The sequence below is a fragment of the Stigmatopora argus genome, chromosome 19 (assembly GCF_051989625.1).
Source record: "Stigmatopora argus isolate UIUO_Sarg chromosome 19, RoL_Sarg_1.0, whole genome shotgun sequence".
In the NCBI taxonomy this organism is placed as follows: Eukaryota; Metazoa; Chordata; class Actinopteri; order Syngnathiformes; family Syngnathidae; genus Stigmatopora; species Stigmatopora argus.
The window spans coordinates 3,753,913-3,775,149 of record NC_135405.1 but is presented as its reverse complement, the minus strand read 5'-3'; the positions used below and the strand labels follow the sequence as shown (position 1 = coordinate 3,775,149).

The following is a 21,237-nucleotide window of genomic DNA, read 5'->3' as shown; positions in this document are numbered from 1 at the left end:
CCCTGTCGAAATGTCAGTGACAGCCAGTGAGTTAAACTAGGGTTAGATCAACCGTTTTTCTCTAACACCCATTGTTTTTGTGGCTGGCATTGAAAATTACAACCACAACAACATCTCAACCTTGTCAATCAAAACTTAGCGCTGACTTCCTTTAGTGGATGATATTAGGTTGTGCTGTTTTTAGATAGTAAAGACTCCCATGCCAGTCCAATATTTTCACATGGCTTGAATATATTAGTATATTTATAATTCAAAAATCCACGAGTCAACAAACCGTTTATGAGTCCATTACTACCAATCATTTCAACAGGCTTTTGAGATGGTGGACATCCTGGTTAGATAAGAGCATTAAAGTGCACTTTCATCGTGAGTAAACTATTTCCCTGTCTTTTAATATAGTCAACGACATCATACTTGTACTGGTCAATTTCTGTTTTAAACATTTAGACCATTCTTGTACATAACACAAATAAATGAAAAACACCTACAACTCCAGTTTGGGCACTTCTCAATTCAGGAAAACCCGCCACCTGAATAGCTTGTTCAGCATTGTTGTTCCAGTTCCTTCCAACATGTAATATCAATGTTTGTTTTAAATTCATCAATAGTTTAACAGCTAGTGTCACCAGCCATTAACTAGTTCAAAAGGCATACAGGGAATGTCTTGTTGATGTCTTTTCCTCCCAGTGGCCCTTTGCACAAGTGACCTTTGCACACATGACAAAACCAATAAATGCATAAAAACAATAATTACAATGTAATCATTTGGGGCATGATTGATGAATTGCTGTTTGAAGAACATGGTTATTGTATATATTTCCCAGAGAAATGTATAGTAAATTTCTCAATGAGAGATAACTTTTTGTTGTGCTTTCAGTTGTGGTTGATTACAAAAATGTGCCTTGCTTCATGTGAATATCTCTAGCCTTTTCGTAAATGTTGACAGTACCCTACCAGGAAGAGCTGAAAAGGAAAAATAAACCCCTCGGGCTGAGAGCCACGACGAGGAAGTTGAGTGCAAATTTACTGTTTTTTTTTCCTTCTACTGCTCTCTGCAGCTACTTCCTTCTATGAGTAATGAGTTGCTTACAATGACGGCTACTTCGCTCATAGTGGTGAGAGACGGCAAGCCGTAGAGACGCTCGGAATCTGCTCTGTGATCCCGCTTTTGAGCCAGAAGGTAACTATTTCAATAAAATTTTACTCTTTAATATTAAATGTTAACATTTTCAATTGAAGATGATTGTGATTTCATTTTGTCATTGTTTTGATAGTAAGTTAGGTTGTGTTGTTTACATACTGCAGATGAGTAATGTACTTTATGAAGAAACTAAAAGTAAACAGAAGGGAGCATGTTTTGTTCAATTTTGGTTGGATGTGGTAGCGTACCAGTTAGTGAAATATAAATTTTCTCTGCAAGACTTTAGGGCCTTTTTGGAGGGGTCGAAAAGGTCAGTTTTTTTACTTATACTTAATGAACACACTACTGTAAATGTGATGAATGTAATGTGTGAACATTTAAAAAGCACACTTGAATGTTAATGTTATCTTTAATGATAGGAACAGGGAATTTAATTAGTCTTTGTGTAATCATTTTGGTTTTAATGTGTAGAATTTTACACTAATACTGCTCAACAAATCCCACCTCTCAACATCTTGAGGGGATGGACAACATCCTGCAGAACATTACTATTCTTAAATGGATTTTTGCTTCTTGCTCTATTTTATATGACTTGCTCTTTTGATAATGAATTTCCTTCAAAGCATGTATTATTTCTATGCAGATTTTCTCTATAACATCTTTTTTGATTCACAGTTTACATCCTTATGATGTTACTACTTGCACACAAGTAGCCCTCTTTTGTAAAATAAGCGGTAACTGACTGACAATATTTGTGGTAATTTTACAAATAAAAGAACCACATATAAGTACAATATTTTTTAAAGAAAATGGTAATCCTAGAGTTAAAAAATGACAGAGAAAACTTGATTCTAGTTTTCAATTCCGTACCCAAAAATGATTTGCTAACAGCTGTCCGATTAACTCATAAAAATGTGTTTCCTCTTGTTATTATCGAGAGCGCAAGATTGAACACAAATTATAGAACAGTTTCTTGTATTTTGTGGAAGTCTTTATACAAATGCCTGTTGATTTGTTCTATTTTAACCAAAGTCATTCTCCACATTTTTCATTGGGAAATAATTCTGCATCATTACAAAGGCACGGTAGTCCTGCCCTTCTTGTATCCAGGCAATGAAGGGCCCCCCAGCAAACTTATTGTATTTCATCGCATTTTATGGACTATAATAGGTAAGACACGGGAGGCGGCTTCGCTCGCGTTCAGTAGTGCATGTGCAGCCTGTGATGCAAGTGAGTATGTATATGTATATGTATATGTATATGTATATATATATATATATATATATATATATATATATATATATATATATATATATATATATATATATATATATATATAAAGTATGCCATATATATATATATATATATATATATATATATATATATATATATATATATATATATATATATATATATATATATATATATATATATATATATATGGCATACTTTTGATCAAAACAAAGACATCGGTTCCCTGCAAATTCATACCCAATCTGAGACAACCTATGCGGTTAGGCAGTGTGCAGTGCGTGTGGTTGTCGCTTGCCGCCCAGTCACACCCTGTTTGATTTCAGCTTATGGTGATGACTTTTACATTTTGCCATCATACATCGCCTTCCATGTGTTTTGCCCATAAGACACCTCTTTCATAGTTCAGCTATATTCAAATGCAATTTAGGAAGGTTTTTTTTTTATTTCCCTCTCATACCATATGCTGTGGGAATCAGCGTCCCAGGCATGTCATATATCAGAGTTTGCAGAGTTGTTCAGAAGTGATAGATGATGATGGATTTGGTAGTGATTTGGTGTGAGATCAAAGTTTGGTAAATAAGTTATTTTGTGTTATCTTAATAGCTGTGTGTTTATCCAGTTATTCTGTGTTTCTTATGATCATCTGTACTGTTTGTTTTTGGTTCCTTCATTGCTTGTGATTGATGTCCAAATCAAAAGAGGTTAAACACTAGTAGCATTACTAACCAGATCCACTTATGACCAACTATACAAAAAAAATCAAAATATTTTTAATTTTTATCAGTAAGAGATATCTGTTATCAATGAGGTCATGAACTCTTGGTGACTAAACAAATCCCCCTCTAATGACTTTCAACTGTTCCATAATGCAGGTTAAAGACCATGGAGAAATAGATGAACCAAGTAGTTTGGAAAGGAATACTACACAAAAAAATAAGATTGCCTAAACTGAACGGTGTCATGGAACAGCGAAAGCAGCACGGCAAAGTGAAGCGGTTTCTCAAGTTGGGCTACTCTCACGAGGACATCGATAGGGTCCTCAAGAGCCTCGACCATGACGCTCAGACCAATGACATTTTAGAGGAGCTAATCAAGACCTGCCACATTCCTAGTGGCCAAACCAGCCCCAAATTGGTATCAAGAGGCTGCAGCCCCAGGCCTACCAGACCACTACCAGACAAAGAGACCATTTTGGCTTTCAGACCTGTTGTCATTGATGGGAGCAATGTTGCCATGAGGTGAGTCAATGGGGCTTTTGAATGATATTACATTCTAATAGCGACATATCAGCTTCAGTGTAGCACAAATAGGTATTTTGCTTACACCAGGACCGATAGAACAATAACATCTTAGGTTGTGGGGGGAATTCCATCTTTCCAGACATTTGTTTTTGGTGTCAGATCACACAGTTCAAGAATTCTCCTTTAAATTTCATTTAAGTCCTGCTTTGATCTCATAAATTATACTTAAATGACACTGATTCTCCAAAACTTCAATCTCAAATTGTACAGTTTTTACTATGAAAATAATAAAAGCAATTTAATCAGGAATTATATACTGGCACTAAAGTCTACCACAGAGTCAAAGCTGGCAAAAGCGTTTTGTCCACTTTACTTACCCTTACTTTATGCAGTGGCGGGCCGTCAGGGCCTTCTCTGCTGGCCTAAGAAATATCTGAATCATATATTATATTTTGTCCATCAATACTTATTAAATAATTCCAAAATGTCTGTTAGTTTCCTTTCATTGCTTTTCTCCCTGGTTGCACTGCTTCCAGATGTGTTTTCATATTGAAGGATTTAACCAATCACATTTCAGCCATTATTTGTTGCCAGGGTCAGAAATCTGCCTCAAGGCCTTCACAATCACTTCTGCAGGCTCTGCTGCATTAAACAAGCGTTGATAAAACTGTTGCTTTAACCAATCAGATTTCGAGTTGGCAACACCAAAATGCATTTAATCATTAAATGCTGCTAGTAAATTTCCCCCCATTTTTGTGCATTGATTTATTATTTTTTATGTGTCGCAGCTGTAGTTGCAGTAGAGGTTTTATAGCCATAAAATAGTTTTTGAGGGTTGGATTGATTCGTTGAAGGCGCTAAGAGAAAATGCACGGACCGCCACTGCTTTATAGTGATGAAGTCTTAAAAAATGTTAACAAGTTACTACTTTTAATAACTCCTGATATCAGTGTTTGTTTTTTCAGTTCACAATACAGCCAACCCTACTTCCTCTTTAAACTAGCAGGAATTCAAAATGGGATGATTACTTCTGCTATTGATTTTTTTGTTTTTTTTAAATGAACACAAAAAATATCACAGGGCTGAGTGGCACTTGTAATAGTGCGAACGATAGGAACTCACAAGGAAGTTAGTGGAAAAAAAGGAGGGCCTAATTGTTCTCGGTTACACCTTTATGCTTACCTGCATAACAAGGAAGACCAAATACAAATTAAAGTATTTGACAGGAGAGCCAGGTACTTAAAGAAGTGTGTAAACTTTTTTTCAAATTCACCATCCTTGTTTCAATTTGCCATCGCTGTGCTAGTACAGCTATGCAGGGCCAACTGTGTGCACTATTCTCATATCAAGTAAAACATTAAATTCTTGTTAAATTCAACTATTAACACAGTGACAATAGAATTAAACTGTCTAACAACAGCTAAGTATAATCAGGGTAAGCTGTCCAAGCAACCAAATCTCTTATCTTGGCAACAGTATGTGGAACTATTGGATTGGATAACTTTTATTCATCCCGTATTCGGGAAATTTCATTGTGACAGTAGCAAGAAAAGGCATAGTTATAAGTTAGACAGTACAGTCTCAAAGGCCGCAGAACAACAATTAGACAGAACAACAAAGCAAAAGCACAAAGTACAAAGCAAATCCAAGTCAATGGGATCATTATGAATCACCAAATCAAATCATAAGACAGAAAAGCAGCAAAAACACAAAACGAGCAAGAATGGACGGAGCTACCGCCACCGGCTGCCACTTGAATGGCGTCATCTTGGTTTCGGTAGCAAAAACGGATAGACTCAAAAAACGTTGTAAAGTTGGACAAAAACTGGAATCACACAAAGGAAGTCTTCCACGAGATGGGGAACTTCTGCAGACTGTGACCGAGGTAGAGAATATGCAGAGTCACTCTTCCAAGCTTATCCGCACAGTTCCTCAGTAGTCTGGAGCTGAAGAAAACAGCAGCAGGGCAGAACTCCTCGACTCCGTTGCTGGTAAGCGCCGACAGCTCTTCAATCTTATCCCACGATGGAATGGTTGGTCAGAAGCGTTGCCTCTTCTCCCGGCACTTTTGTCCAGCTCCAAAACTTTGGCGGCACCGAGGTGTTGCTCCTTCTGCTGCGTATTGTAACAGCTAGTCCCATGTGTGTGACAGCGTAGGCATGGCTGAATGGTTCCAAAAAAGAAGTAGCCGAAAGAAGCCAGGCTAACAGAACAAGGAAAGTTGTAAAAACATTAAAGTAAAAAGTATAAAGTACAAAGTAAAGAAAAAGGAATGTATTAAGAAATATTAAAATGTAATTAAAAAAAAGATAGAGGGGCTGTAAAACACAAAAAAAAATAAGAGTGTACAGAGCTACTACCACTGGCTCCGGCATGAATGGCGCCATCTTGGCATGCTATGCAGAACTGTGCTACTTTTTGTTGTTTGCTTTAAAAAAATAATTATTATTATTATTCCCTCTAATCTTGTGTTGTAGAGGAGCCAAAAAACAAATTTCATCTTTGATTTTAACATTAACATGCATGACTCTTGAATCTTGAGTAGATTGTATGAAAATATATGCAATCAAGAGCCTTTGCACAGCATCACAAGTAATAGCAGACGCTTAATATTACAATTTGAAAGGTAATTCCCATGTGACAGTCCTGTATCATTTACTTTTGCTTTAGTTAAGGAGTGATGTCAGGAGGAAACTAAATCTGGCTGTTTATACACACCTCTACTTACGAAATGAATTGGTTCCTGAAGTGGTTTTGTAACTTGAATTTCTTTTGTAAGTAGAGACGCATTTTACATGTGAAAGTGCTCATCCATTACAAGGTCCCCAATACTAACAAATAAACCCTTTAAAATGATCAAATTAGTATATCAATTTTGTATGAAATACAGTCGTACCTCTACTTGCAAAATGAATTGGTTCCAGAACTTTTTTCTTAACTTGAATTTTTTGTAAGTAGAGTAGTCAAAAAACAACTACTAACCCCTTTAAAATTAATGTCCCAATTTTGTATGAAAGATGTGAGAAACACAAAAATTAGCGAAAATTATTATTTAATAAGCCATTAAAATGAATAATAAGCGTGCAAAATAGATTCGTGTTGAAGCCCAGGTGCACAAGTGTCAGTAAGCTAATGTTGGGCCAAAGAGACAGACATCACATATTATAAACTTAAAATTAAAAAGAACTTAAATTGAACTTTTAATCTTTTTATACACTTTATGATTTCTTTCGCGTTTACTTTTTCACCCATTTTATTTATCGACCCTGCTTCTTACCACAACTTAAAATGATGAATGAACTCAGAAGAATTTAACATTTTTTGGGGGTCCATGATGAAAAATAAAGAAAAGAGTTGCATTAACCACACTCAAAGAACTCACAAAACACTGTTTTAGAACTCTGTGACAATGAATGATGGTTGAAGACACATAAAAAGCATCATGGAGCATGGGGACAAGCCGCCCTCCAATGCCAATGGGAGAGCAGCTCTTTAAGGCAATTTCAAAATAAGATACAGGAAGTGTATATACATTTTAGGGGGTATTTGATATTTGATTATTATTATTTTTATTTATTTTTTGCGTTTTGTAACATTGAGGCATTTTGTAACCCGAATAGAAGCATTGATATCAGACTATTAATAGAGATGTTCTTATAGAGGTGCCATTGTATAAAGTTCCTTTTGCTATTGATAGTACTTCTTAAAAAGTGTTTTGCAGAAGTGTCACTGAGATGCCTACTTCCTTAAAAAATGCAGAAGGGTTTGTTTGTAAATGGCTCAGCAGGAGACTGCAATGCTGCAGTTAACTATAAAACTTGTGTTTGCGTCTCTATTTGTAGTCATGGGGACAAGAAGGTGTTCTCATGTCAGGGCCTGCAGATGGCAGTGAACTGGTTTTGGGAGAAAGGACTGCGAGACATCACAGTGTTTATTCCCCTGTGGAGGAAGGAGCAGCCACGGCCCGAGGCCCCTATCACAGGTGAGGAAGGTCACATATCTGATCATTGCAACATGACTTGCAAGTTTTCATTAAAAACATATTCAGATTTGACTTCATCTGAAGTCAGAACAAAGCCAATTTCACTGCTGTGCTTCCCAATACAGTGGTACCTCGACATACGAGTGCCCCGACATATGAGTAATTTGAGATAGGAGTAAAATTTTGAGCAAATATTTATCTTGAGATACGAGAAAATTTTTGATATACGAGCAGACCGGACGCGAGAGGCTGCTCCTAACAACATCATGGGCACTGTCTCTCTCCCCGCAACTCCCTCGTGTAATGTCTCTGTGAGCACTGGGCGGAGCGTTGTATTTTTTCAGTTTTTTTTCTCCCCATTAGTCAGTCCAAATGGCGTATACACTACTTGTCGTTGGCATGTGGTCGTGCGTTATCCTATTGTGAGGACATTTGTGTGCATCATTTTGGGAATATTTTGAACGGAAGACAAAAGCAAACAACCCTCGATAGGTTGCATCTGAAAGTCAGGGTGGAGGCAGGGCAAATTGAGCCAACCCGGGAGAAGAAAGGTATCAAAATTTAAAACAAAATTAGAATTAAGTTTTCGTGTAAGGTTAGATTAAACTTATTTTTGAGTGTGTCTGCATCGTAATCCAAGTTCATTTAAATTTGTTTATGTTATGTTACGAGCGCATTGCCGTGCTAAAAGTTGTTGTTTTAGTTCATTTCTATGGGAAACGTTCATTTGAGTTACGAGTAAATCGACATACGAGCTCAGTCCCGGAACAAATTAAGCTCGTATCTCGAGGTACCACTGTATTAATGACAGATTCAAAAGTCTCCACCTTGTTGCTAACTGGCAGAATCCTTGGATAGCTGTAATCATTACTTTTTAGGAAAGCATACTTACACCTGGCATTTATTGACACATTAACATTCTGACATGAAGAGAGGAAGTCATTTTCAACACAAATTCAGCCAATGCTTTGTAAATAAATCCTAACAGAACCACAATGCCCCTGATCTGATCTGGTGATTAGAAATAGGTCCTAATCATGTCATTTTCAGGGGATCGGAATGAGGTGGAGATCGAGTTTTTGAGACGTATTTATTTATTTTTAGGTTTAATTTTCCATGGATACAAAACAACAAATAATCTAGATGTATAATAACACTGCCAAAAGAAACACATGTACATGTTTTTTACTACGCAATAACGCAACAGGACCAGAACAACTGTGGAAAGAAGTAAGCAATACCAGTGGGAGAAAGTCTGCCAGCTTTCACAGGAAGTTGAATTAAAATCTGCAGTTTAGGAACATTTTAAATTTGGATATGCTTTTTTTCCTTCCTCAATGAATTGCCGAGGTAGTGAATCAAAATCCAGTGTTGACAGATCCTGAAAAGCAGGTGATTCTGACTGAGCTGCAAAAATGTGATCAGGACACCACTAATCATTATTTGTAACTGATAGGTTTATTAATAGGTATACTTTAATAAAAGCAGAGAGACATCGTTGACATCCCAGAATAACCCCAACAGTAACATTACTGTAAAACATTTCGTGTGACATGCTTTACCTAAAAATCCGAGTTCTATTAAAAGCTGGCAACTACTAATTTTTAACAACTTAACTGATTTTAAAAATGTAAGATCTCAGACACGATGAGAAGAAATATCATTAAGCATCCGTTTCATTTAAAAATATATATATCATGAAGATATTAGTTTTGTCAGTTATTTCAGAAAGAAAAACTCATTTTATAGCTTTAAATATTTCAAGTTATTCATTCAATCATCTGTATTATGCATCCTCGCAACGCTTGTGGGGATTGTTGGAGCCTATGCCAGCTGACTTCAGGCGAAAGGTAGACTACACCTAAGACTGTTCGCCAGTCAGCCATAGAAACCGAGTGCACAATGACGGGGAGTCTGACCATCTGACAGGTGCAGAGAAGAGTGATTAACTCTCATCAAAAGGAGGGTTAGCTATAAGAGGTCATTGCTCAAAATGCTTGAATTCAAGTATAATAACAGAATGAGTGGATGGCAGTATAAAAAAGGTGCACCAGCAACATGGACAACCACAACCGTTTGAGAACTTTGAGTAGCTTGACAGAGAAGCACTTGAAAAACCAACAATTCTTGCCTTAGTGGTCCCTGATGACCCCCAAAGTTGTTAGTCTGGAAAGAAATGATGCTGCTAATCTGCTGGGTTCTGGTGAACATTGGCTTCTACTATTATACTCCAGAAAGTTCAGCTAAGTGATTGGCACATCACATTTACAAACTACGGAGACTCATTGTCACTTGACAGCTTTGATGGAATGAGAATGGCTTTTGCGAATAGGCTGGCAACAAAAACTAAAGGCGTCTTTAAACCAGGAAAGTCGATTGTTCGCTCCCTTTGGCCGGACGGACCAAAATATATTTGGTCCAGACTTTTTTGGTGTGGTTCCTCTTTACCTGAAAGTCTGGGCGGGGTAAAATACAGAAGTAAAAAATCACAGAGCTCCAGTGTGCACCATTCGTACTCATATTGAGATGGTTCATCCAACTACAAACATTTGGCAAATCAGAGAGTCCTGATTCAACGTCAATTTTTTTTGTTGGCATCTGCCCAAATATCTAAAAGACAATCTGTCAACTCAACGGTCCATGTTGAACCCCGGCTCATGTTACTGCAAACGAAACTACATTTCCAATAAACTATCATTTCCTTTTGGCTCCAGAAGCCTGTTATGTGCAAATAGGTGTCTGTTTGAGCTTTGGTCCGAACCAAAGTGCAGTCTATGGATTACGTATGCATACCATTGTTTGCTTGTAAGCGAACCAAGAACACCTGTGTGGCGCGGTCTCAAAGTAGTTGTGTAGTCTACACCAGAGTTCGTTAGCTAGTATTCACCCCAGCCCAAAAGGTGCGCACCACGGTCTTTTTAGGTTTGGTTTCTGCCAATAACTTAGGGACAGTTTTTTTCCCCACAGCCATCAGGACTCTGAACTTGCGTTAGCACGACAGACAATCCCTTCTGTGCAATAACTTAGATTGTGCAATATTTTAGAATTTACCTTGCCAGGATGTGACTTTTTTATATTTTAATATTACTTATTTATGGTTTTTTTTACTGGGAAAACACTTTGTGGAGTAGCACCACCAATTTCGTTATACGCAGCTGTGTATGATGACAATAACGGCTTAATTTTATTTTGATTTGAATAACTCAGAAATTCAGCACTAACTTATCTCAGCTTGTTTGTTGTTTACAGCACTAATTTTCAAACAGATTTAATGTATTTAAAAGAAAATCATAAAAACTTTACAGTGGATTTTGTGACAAAATGGTGTTAGGATTAGGTGTAGTAGTGGGAACGCTTGCCTGAAATACTACATTCATCGTAACTTCAAACCTTTTCTCACTGATAAGGGACTTGTGTGTGAGTGTGACCATATGTGAAAGGACCCATAACCCGAAAAAGTCATAATCGCCTAGACTGAAGGCATCGGGATAACATTTTGTGAGTAATTAATCAGCTCAATATCTACCAAATTACATAACAAACTGTCAAGGAGATAAGGAATAAGTGACTACTTTTTGAGCCGATCCCCGGGTGGTGTAAAAATTAAACGAGGTGGAATTTCAGGGGTTATATGAATAAATATTTACATTTTTTCTTTCTTGGGTTGAGGTCAGATGCAAATTATCAGTGACATGATGCATTCCCCTTCAACTTCTGCTTGTATCAGAATTTCTCAGACAGTCCTGTTTGAGACGCCAAGTTTGTTGTGGAAATTACTGTTATCTGATGCAGACATTTTCTTTCAAGCAAACATTATATCAGTGCGCTAGTAGAAAAACAAGTCAGAGAACTGTGTGTTCATACGGTCGGATGAAAAAGTTTGGACACACCCGATCATTTTCAAGATTTTCCTTTATGAATCATTGGTTGTTCGGATCAGCAATTTCAGTTACCGTATTTACTCGCATATAAGCCGCATCTGTCGAACAAAAAAATTGAGGGTACGGCTTATGTGAATAAAAAAAACGACATGCACGAAACTGCAAGGTGACAAAGACGAAACGCCATAACGCAAGACAATGCGGCCGATACGGTCATTTATTTCAAAATAGCGAAACGATAAACAGATAAAACGCCAAATAAAATTTATTTTGACGTCTATGAATGAAATTCAAGGAGAAAAAAGACATATCTTGCATAAAACGTGAAAAAACTCACTTGTGCCTGTCACTGCTCACTCATGGTGCCACCATCTTTACTAGGGCGCTGCCGTCTTACCTAGTTAAACGTGCTCTAAATGGCCGAGTAGCCTTGATGTGTTTTTAGCTCTTACCATGTCAGAACACCCAATAGTTGTTAACGCTGATCGAAGGTCTTGTAGTCGATCGTTAAAATATCAGCCTTGATACCTGCGTAATGTGTATCCCATGCTATTATTGCACCCAAAGACTTAGTGAACACTATACCGCTAGAGAATTTACAGAAGTAGGCAGGTGCATATATTTGGGCACCCCAACGAAAAAAAATACATCAATACTTAGTAGATCTTCCTTTTACATATTGATTTGAATACTTTTAGCACTAATTATTGGAGAACAAAATTTGTTTGGTAAGCTCATTGACCCTTGACCGCCATACAAAGTTCACCCCTGATTAAAACATAAAATGGGACAAGGGTACTCCTGAAATGGGGTTGACGGAGCTCTGCAGCTCCCTGTCGGCCTCACGGCTCTGGGGTCCTGGGTTCAAATCCAGGTCACGTCCACCTGTGGGGAGTCTGCATGGAATTTCTCCGGGTACTCGGGTTTCCTCCCACATTCCAAAAACATGCATCGTAGGCTGATTGGACACTCTAAAATTGCCCCTAGGTATGAGTGAGAGTGTGAATGCTTGTCCGTCTCCTTGTGACCTGCGATTGGCTGGCCACCAATTCATGGTCAGCTGGGATAGGTTCCAGCACCCCCTGCAACCTTTGTGAGGATAAAGCGGTTCAAAAAATAAATGAATCTTGAAAATGATCATGGGTGCCTAAACGTTTTCTAAAGACTAAATCATCTTCCCCCATCCCCCTCTAACTCACCATCATGCCATTAATATTATCTCATAGCTTGGATTGGCCTGACCCGGTTGTTTGTAGACAGTCAAAGAGAGAGTAACAATGTTATTACTATTTTTTTAATCTCCCATTGCAAAAAATTTGGGATCTGTGGTTAATCTTTTTCCATGTGCCTGACAGATCAGCACATTCTCCATGAGCTAGAAAAGAGGAAAGTCTTGGTATACACACCATCCCGTTGTGTGAACGGCAAGAGGGTGGTGTGCTATGATGACCGCTACATTGTGAGGCTCGCTTACGACGTAGACGGCATCATCGTATCCAACGACAACTACCGTGACCTTCAGATGGAGAATGCCCAATGGAAGAAATTCATTGAGGAGAGGCTGCTGATGTACACATTTGCCAATGACAAGTAAGACATATCCAAATATAAAGTACACCTAGAATAAAGTTTTCTATCATAGGCACGGAAGTCCATCAGAAGAAATTAAACTATTTTGGGGGAAAAAGCACAAATGCAAATTGTCCAAAGCACACACACAAATAGCCACAACACAAATGCAAATATTCTATAAATATTATCAGTATATGCGTACGATTGTGATTTCAACACAAATACAACGCTCAACAAATTTTGACATAAAGATACTGTCATTCCGAATCAATATTCTGAGGCTCTAATTTAGGAGTGGTGATTTTTTTTTTTTTTAAGTACCGTATTTTCACGACTATATGGCGCATTGTATTTTTAGCCGCAGTGTCAGTAACAAGTGCTATTTCTGTATTTTAAACACACAAAGGACGCACCGTTTTTTTAGACGCATATATGTTATATATTATATATGAATATCTAACCGCAATAGCGCTGGCTACCGGAAGCAGCCCCAGACTCTTTTTCCGGTTTCCGGTGCGCAGTGACTGCTGGGATATGTAGTTCTCTCACGCTACACCCACACGCTAAAAACACGTTTTTAAAAAGGCAACGGAAGCAAAACTGAGTTTGGTTGTACTTTATTTAGCCATTTTACAACTTACGTCATCATCACCCACAAATCCATCAAAGTCCACATTTTCTGTGTCTGAATTGAACAATTGTTCAAATTAGTCATCGAAAACGCTGAGTTTTATACCTTCGTCCAGGCGGCCACAATCCATTTGCCAATAGTAGCTAGCTGGTAGCTAGCGTAACTATTCCAACGGTGCTTTCCATGCTTTGTCAAGCTGTATTGATGTCGATGAATACAGGCCACAATCCATTCGTAAATAGTAGCTAGCTGGTAGCTAGCGTAACTTTTCCAACGGTGCTTTCCATGCTTTGTCAAGCTCTATTGATGTCGATGTATACAGGCCACAATCCATTGGGTGTATTGACATAAGAACTACTACATATCCCAGCAGTCACTGCGCAGTACTTTGTCTACGGGAAAATAGTAGAGTACCCTATCAACTGATTCATTTTATTTTATCGTGATAACAATTTTAGTATTGGTCCATATATAAAGCGCACTGGATTATTAGACGCCCTGTCTATTTTAGAGAAAATTTAAGACTTTTATGTGCGCCTTATAGTCGTGAAAATACGGTAAACTGTGAGAGTCTAAAGAGCCACAACACAAAGTGACCTGCCAAAACAGATACAAAAACACACAAAACCATATTATTCAGCCACAAATATACAAAATATGATTAGACGCAAAGAACTGTATTCATTTTAGCCAGGAGCTGTATGTGGCTCGAGAGCCACGTGTTCCCCACTCCTGCTTTAACTGAATAGTAATTTTTGCTACACACATAATGAGAGAAATTTCTCCATCAATGCTCTCGTGCAGCTGCCCAAACGTGAAGCTCAACTCAGGGCAAGATTGCGACCTGAGAGGAAAAAAATGCATGATAAAGACAGAGAAAAAGTGTCTCAATTTGGGTCGGAATATTTTTTTAGCTGACCAAAACGAACCTACCGTATTTATTCGCATCTAAGTCGCCCGCACGTATAAGCCACACCGTGAATATTTCCTTGAAATTTTTGAATTTTACAATTTCTCGCGCATAAGCCGGCCCCCTGATTCCCAATTTTCACCTCCATATTCATGGTTTTAATAGGGAGTACAAATGTGTTACTTTGAAGGAAAAATCTTAAGAAAACTCATCACAAGTGGTATTTCTGAGATATCATTTCTGGTCAATATCATAAGTCTAATATGCCTGTCTTTGTACCAGAATAAGATGTTGTGGCAGCCATATTGCTTCTAATGTCATATTACTCCAATAGATGTCACTCTAACAAGAAATAAAACGAAACAAAATCAAAGTAAAATTTTGTTTTATTTCAAAATCAAGGCTACTCGCGTCTGGCCAGTCAGAACACGTTGAACTAGATTTAGACGGCAGCGCCCTAGGTAAAATAGCCGTGGCCCGAGCAAGCAGTGACGGGAGCCTGATTTTTTTTCACGTTTTCTGCAAGATTTTCATTCATAGACGTCCAATTTAATTTTTTTTAGCATTTTATCTGTTTACCTTTTCTCTATTTTGAAATAAATGACCATATCGGCTGCATTCGCTTGCGTCACGGCGCCATTGCGTGATGACGTCATCGTGTCATGGCGTTGTCAACGTACAGTTTTGTGCATGTCGGGTTTTTATGCGCATGTAAACTACAGACGCTCCCCTACTAACGAACGAGTTACGTTCCGAGCGATCGTTCGTAGAATGAATTTGTTCGTAAGTTAAAATTAAGTTTAACTTACTTTTGAAAGATGTACTCGATGCTTAAGGAGATGATGGAGGAGGAGGAGGAGGAGGAGGAAGAGGAGGATTTTATATCATGAGTGTCTTCGTCGTTGCTAGAATGGGCTTCAAAAGTTACTTCCTCCGTTACTTCAATGTAGGAAGAAGTTGAGGGTTGATGAGTATCTTCCTTTGAGGATTTACTAAAAACTGGCCGAAAGAAGCGATCTAACGACGATTGCACAGTTTTCTTCTTTTTTTCATCATAAATGATGAGGTAGCACGGTATGGCATCATTCAATTGATTTGCAACCTTTGTGCAACGTTCAATATTTGGGTCTTGCTGCTCGAAGAGTGCGATGGCTTTATTTAGTTTCGTCTCGAATTTCTTCATGGGGACAGGCGTTTCTTCCTCCTCCTCCTCCCAGAGGAAGGTGGATGCTGGGTGAGCTCTCACAGCGCCAAGCGTCGGTATTAGCGGCGGAAAGAAACACTACTCGGAAAAAGGCGCGCAATACAAAATCTAACTTACGAACTTACAGCATCACTTTTTGAACATTTTTCGACATATGCCATATGCACAGACATGTTTGTATGTACCGTCGTTCGCAACTCGAATGTTCGTAAGTGGGGGAGCGTCTGTACTACCTTCGATTGTCATCATTGTTTTTCTCCGAAAAAAGTGGCTTATATGCGAGTAAATACGGTACATATACGTCGCAGGCCGAGTCAAATTATGAAACGTGCTACTTATAGCCCAAAAAGTATGGTATGTACTGTGCTTCTACAGTTTTTGATATGATATTTTTGGGTGCTGGTACAGGTTCATGCCTCCGGATGATCCTTTGGGAAGAAACGGTCCCACCATTGACGATTTTCTACGAAAGAAGCCCAAGAATTTGGACAACAAACTGCAACACTGTCCATATGGTTGGTTAATTTCACAATATCAAACATGAAATAGTCCAGCTCTCTTATCGTAACATTATCCTTGGCTGTTGCTCCATCCACCACATGACTAACACATGATCAAGTATGACGAGACACAGGTATAACTTGCTGTGCCAGCATTAGCGATGACACTGTAAAAAAAGAAGTACCCTGATACATTAATACTCAAGTGATTTGCCCTAAAACTGCGTACCCCTTTACATATTACCAACACTGCTTGCACATTACCCTGCCCTGTCACATCTTACCCTATTAGTTCTTAGAAAAACACTACCAAATCCTGTATAGTTGTATCGTATGTTATCACATATAAGCCGTATTTGTAACTAAAAAAAATGATGACTGAATCAAGGGTACGGCTTATATGCGCACGGCTTACAGCGTTGCTATCCTTTTTCACTAGTAGATGTCGGCAAATTAACATTTACTCTTTGTTGGTTATTTTCTGTTTTGCAGTGAGAAAACAACCATAACTGAATTAATTCCTTATATTATTGACCCTAATAATGTGCTTTTGATTCCTGCAGTAAATCAGAAATACCACGTGCAATGATTTTTCTTAAGATTTTCCTTTCAAAGTAACACATTTGTAAACCCTATTAAAACCATGAATATGGAGGTGAAAATTGTGAATCAGGAGGTTGCTTATACACGAGAAATTGTAAAATTCAGCAATTTTAAGGGTGTACCTTATACGTGGGGGCGGCTTATATGCGAGAAAATATGGTATATCATCATTGATCTTCTGAATGCAACACAATGTGCTGACATCAACTTTCTTTTAGGAAAAAAGTGTACGTATGGCATTAAGTGCAAGTTCTTCCACCCGGAAAGGACCAACCAGTCGCAGCTGTCCGTGGCCGATGAGCTCAGAGACAGAGCCAAGACGTCAGGTTACAAACCTAGCACGCAAGACATGCATGTGCACGCACGCACACCTTCTACCAACAAAGATGAGCCTCTGCAAAGCGACCACTTAATCATTCAGCGAGACGCTAGCGGCCTTAGAAGCCCACTAGGGATTCTACCCTGGACAACAGCGGAAGTAGACGAGGCATTTAGCTCACTGGACAGTTGCGTGTCCCAACTTTCCATTCAGGATGGGTCTTACAACATGAGCAGGACTCCATACAGCTACAGCAGCGGGGTGGGCAGCTTTGGCCTGAGTCACGATGAAGTCTCCCTATCGGGATCATATGGTGGCGTCAACCATTGGTGGTCCGAAGGAACATACTACTTTCCTCCAAATAGCAGAGAGCACCCCACATGTGCCAGCTGTGCGTGTCCTCACCATCAGGTGCCCCACAGTGCTCGCCACGCTGCGTGGGCTTCCTGCCCAGCCGTTCCTCTACATCGGCAGCAGAATCCTTCACATTTTTCAGAAACACAGTATTTTGGACAGCCCACACACAGGCAAAGTCAAAGCCTCCCTAGGGACCCGCGGGCGCACAACGATCACTTCAGCAGTCCGTCCGGCGAGTTACGGAAGGAGATGAGGAGCCAGCTGACTACACTGTTCCCAAAGGACATTGTTGAAGGAGTCATGGATGCTTTTCCGCACGTGTCGGACATGTCTGAATTGATCTCGCTCATCCAGAACTACAGGAGTAGCCACATTGCTGTCTGATTCTTCAAGCATGTGACTGTAACCTACTGATAAATGATGTCAGTGCTTCTGAGTCATTCAGCTCATCCACTTGTTTTCCCTTGCAGATAATTGGACTGGCAACACAATTATATACGGTATTTAAAGACAGGTTTTATGTCTCCCATTATACATAATGGCTGCGCAGGAGACTTTTTCACCGGCAGAGGGCAGTGTTTCACCGGGATTCGTGTATAACGCACAATTTTTCTTCAGATTTTTGGTACAAAATGTTGCACGTTATACTCGAATAAATACGGTAAAGGCACAAATGATTACGATCTGTTGGCAAACACGAGCCGGATTAAATCCGCAACCATTATAATCAACGCGGGTACCGTATTTATTCAAGTATAATGTACAAAATGTTTGATAGGTTTATTATTATCCTTAGGTCGCTGGTTCATATCCGGCTCGAAGGACCAAACGATAGGTTTATTATTAACACACTTTAATCAAAACAGGGAGACATCATTAACACACTGGCTACAACTTGCAAGGAAAATCACTCCCGACTTGCCGTCGTCCAAGATGATTCTAAAGAAATGGCATCTTCCTCTGTCAATTTAGTCAGCGCATAATCAAAACATTTAAGGTAACCTGATTCAAACAATTGCATAAGCTAACCGAATAACACCATTAAGGTAAAAAACAACCGCCACAACAATATCCTATTAGATCGGAACCAAAAACAACTGCGTAAGAATTTGCACAAATAAGCATAATAATTTCTTTATAAGGTAAACAGAGCGACCGTATTTTTAAACAATAATGTGAGTATTTTCGGAAGTTGATTCGATTATCGCCATCTGCCGGAATCCAAGTCAAACCAATTTAAGAGTCCCTTGTAGATCTTCATTACCAACTCAGATCAACAGTCTCGGCCTGGAACATGGTGTCCTGTTCGGTCAATAGTCCTGAAAACAATTAACTGGCCTCGAAAGCAGCTGTGGGGGGAAGTGTCCTCGGGCTTACTCGGTCCCAACATAAAGTATAGCACAAATTAACTTATAACTTCATTACCTATTAAGTGCTTAATGAACATATAGTAACATCCCAGAATAAACCCAACAATGTTGTACCAAAAAACTGAAGCAAAATTCGGATCCGCGTTATAGATGAGGTCTTCGCTTTTATGAATATATCCTGGAGAAAAACTCCCCTCCGTCGGAGAAAAAGTCCCTTCCGCAGGCGTTATAATGGGAGATGTAAAAACCTGTCTTTGTCCACCTGATGGTGCATGAGAGCCCGTTCTACCAGGGCCCAAAGAAGGTAAATATATATCCCCCTTCTCAGGGGATATAATCTAACTTCTTTTACAAAAGAGAGCCCTCTCCAAATAGCCTTCGGCAAGTTTATAGGGGAGGGTAAAATTTAAAAAAGTTGTCCCAAGAAAGGTTAGCCCAGGGAGCACTATCCTCGCTCAAGAAGAATGGAATCAATTGTATAGTGAATCTGAGGATGGTGAATCAGACTTAGAAATTTTTTAAATATTATGTTGATGAAATAGACTTTAAAGATTTAAAATCGTGAATTCCATTTGACAATTTTGTTCATACCGGTAGTTTAAGAGCGCAGCCATTTTGTTACATCAGTTATACCGGAGGTGGGCAAACTATACCAGAAAGGGCCGCAGTGTGGGTTTTCGTTCCAATTTATACGAGGTAATATTTCCACCAATCTGCTATCTTAGAAGTGCAATCAGTGGATTGCAGACAGGTGCGTATTTTTTCAGCAGAAACCTCATTGGTTAAACTGTTTGTGTTGGATCGGTTACAGCAAAAACTTGCACCCACAGCGGCCCTCGAGGACCAGTTTGCCCACCCCTGAGTTATACCGACACACACCGAAACTTGGAGACAGATGCGTGGGATGATATATTACTGATATAGTGACAAGTGGACAGGCAATCATGGATAGTCTCATTTGATTGGATAAAATAGTAAAGGCAATGATCAAATGTTGGCAGCCACTTCCTTGGACAAGTGGATTACATGCCTGGCTTAAATAGTTGCACAACTCATACAATGTCTCCTCACACTAGAGGCCATAATTAATAAGAATACTGGCTTTTGGTAATGATTTTCTCCACTATTCCACACCAGAAAAATAAGATTTCCTTTTGTTTTTGTTTTAATTGAACCTTTTCTTTTCGCTGGAATCCACTTATCAATATCCTTACAGGAAACAATGGGAGTATCATTAATCTATTTGTGTCTTTTCCTAAATGTCAATTTCACTGAAATTATTTGCAGCTTAACTAATATTTTTATTTTGTATTATATAGTTAAGAGAGGGCGGCCCAGCGGCTGAATGGCTAGCCTCACAGTGGGGGAACTGGGTTGAAATCCAGGTCGGTCCATTTGTGTGGAGTTTGCATGTTCTCCTCGGGCCTGCGTGGGTTTTCTCGGGGTACTCCGGTTTCCTCCTACATTCCAAAGACATGCATGGTAGGCTGATTGGACACTCTAAAATTGCCTCTAGGTATGAGTGAGAGCGTGAATGGTTGTTTGTCTTCTTGTGCCCTGCGATTGGCTGGCCACCAATTCAGGGTGTCCCCCGCCTTTGGCCCGAAGTCAGCAGGGATAGACTCCAGCACCCCCCACGGCCCTAGTGAGGATAAAGCAGTTCAAAAAATGAGATGAGCTAGTTAAGAGATGCCTAAATCTGATGTAACATAATATATTTTATTTGGAATATATTATATATTTTCATGGCTCTTTCCAATATGTAAATGTGCAATGCACTATGCTTTTGACAAGCTAGTAATGAGTTTTTAAAATGAAGCAGCAAGTGTTGTTTTCTCATGTTGCCTCAAAGTGAGGAAAGTTATGTGTATAATAATGGTACATATGTGGTTGTTTTTTTAATTCAATACAAATATTTGAATCAGTCCCCGAAGCTTCGTTCTTGTCAACTATTAGTAAAAATGGAAATCTAATTTGGCTTAATTTTAAGGTATCATTGGAACTTTTATAAGTAATTAAAAAAAATGTGTGGAAACAAGTTATATTGTAACCATGCTATGAAATCCAGCAAATTCTGCTTTTTGTAAAAGCAAAACCAAAATCCCAGCAATAAATCCACTAGTTGTGTTTTGGTACTGGCAACGTTTCACTGCCGTGCATGATAACGAAGCCATTACTCCAACATAGTGGACAAAACACGACAGAATCAAAGCCAAGGGTGTTCCCAAAAATCTGAATAGATTTTATTTCTTTTTTTTTTTAAATTCATATT

The 21,237-nt window shown here is 38.8% G+C and overlaps 1 protein-coding gene across 2 annotated transcripts; it reads left to right on the top strand.

Moving 5' to 3' along the window:
• The first annotated feature begins 1,095 nt into the window (after nt 1-1,095).
• LOC144064441 (endoribonuclease ZC3H12A-like) lies at nt 1,096-20,891 on the top strand. Of its 2 annotated transcripts, XM_077587015.1 has the most exons (7): nt 1,096-1,180; nt 1,428-1,451; nt 3,268-3,633; nt 7,479-7,618; nt 12,855-13,089; nt 16,225-16,331; nt 17,138-20,891. In XM_077587015.1, exons 3-7 carry the CDS (start codon nt 3,290-3,292, stop codon nt 17,977-17,979), a joined length of 1,668 nt encoding a protein of 555 aa, XP_077443141.1. In that variant the 5' UTR covers nt 1,096-1,180; nt 1,428-1,451; nt 3,268-3,289; the 3' UTR covers nt 17,980-20,891. The 2 variants fall into 2 exon arrangements, with proteins under 2 accessions (XP_077443141.1, XP_077443142.1); XM_077587016.1 differs by lacking the exon at nt 1,428-1,451 and having other exon boundaries at nt 1,097-1,180.
• The last annotated feature ends 346 nt before the right edge of the window (nt 20,892-21,237 follow it).

Excerpts from the sequence above, each read along its gene's own strand:
- LOC144064441 (XM_077587015.1), top strand. The coding sequence starts at position 3,290 with ATGAACCAAGTAGTTTGGAAAGGAATACTACACAAAAAAATAAGATTG. Across the intron at positions 13,090-16,224 it reads TACACATTTGCCAATGACAA|GTTCATGCCTCCGGATGATC; the intron begins GTAAGACATATC and ends GTGCTGGTACAG. Across the intron at positions 16,332-17,137 it reads ACTGCAACACTGTCCATATG|GAAAAAAGTGTACGTATGGC; the intron begins GTTGGTTAATTT and ends ACTTTCTTTTAG.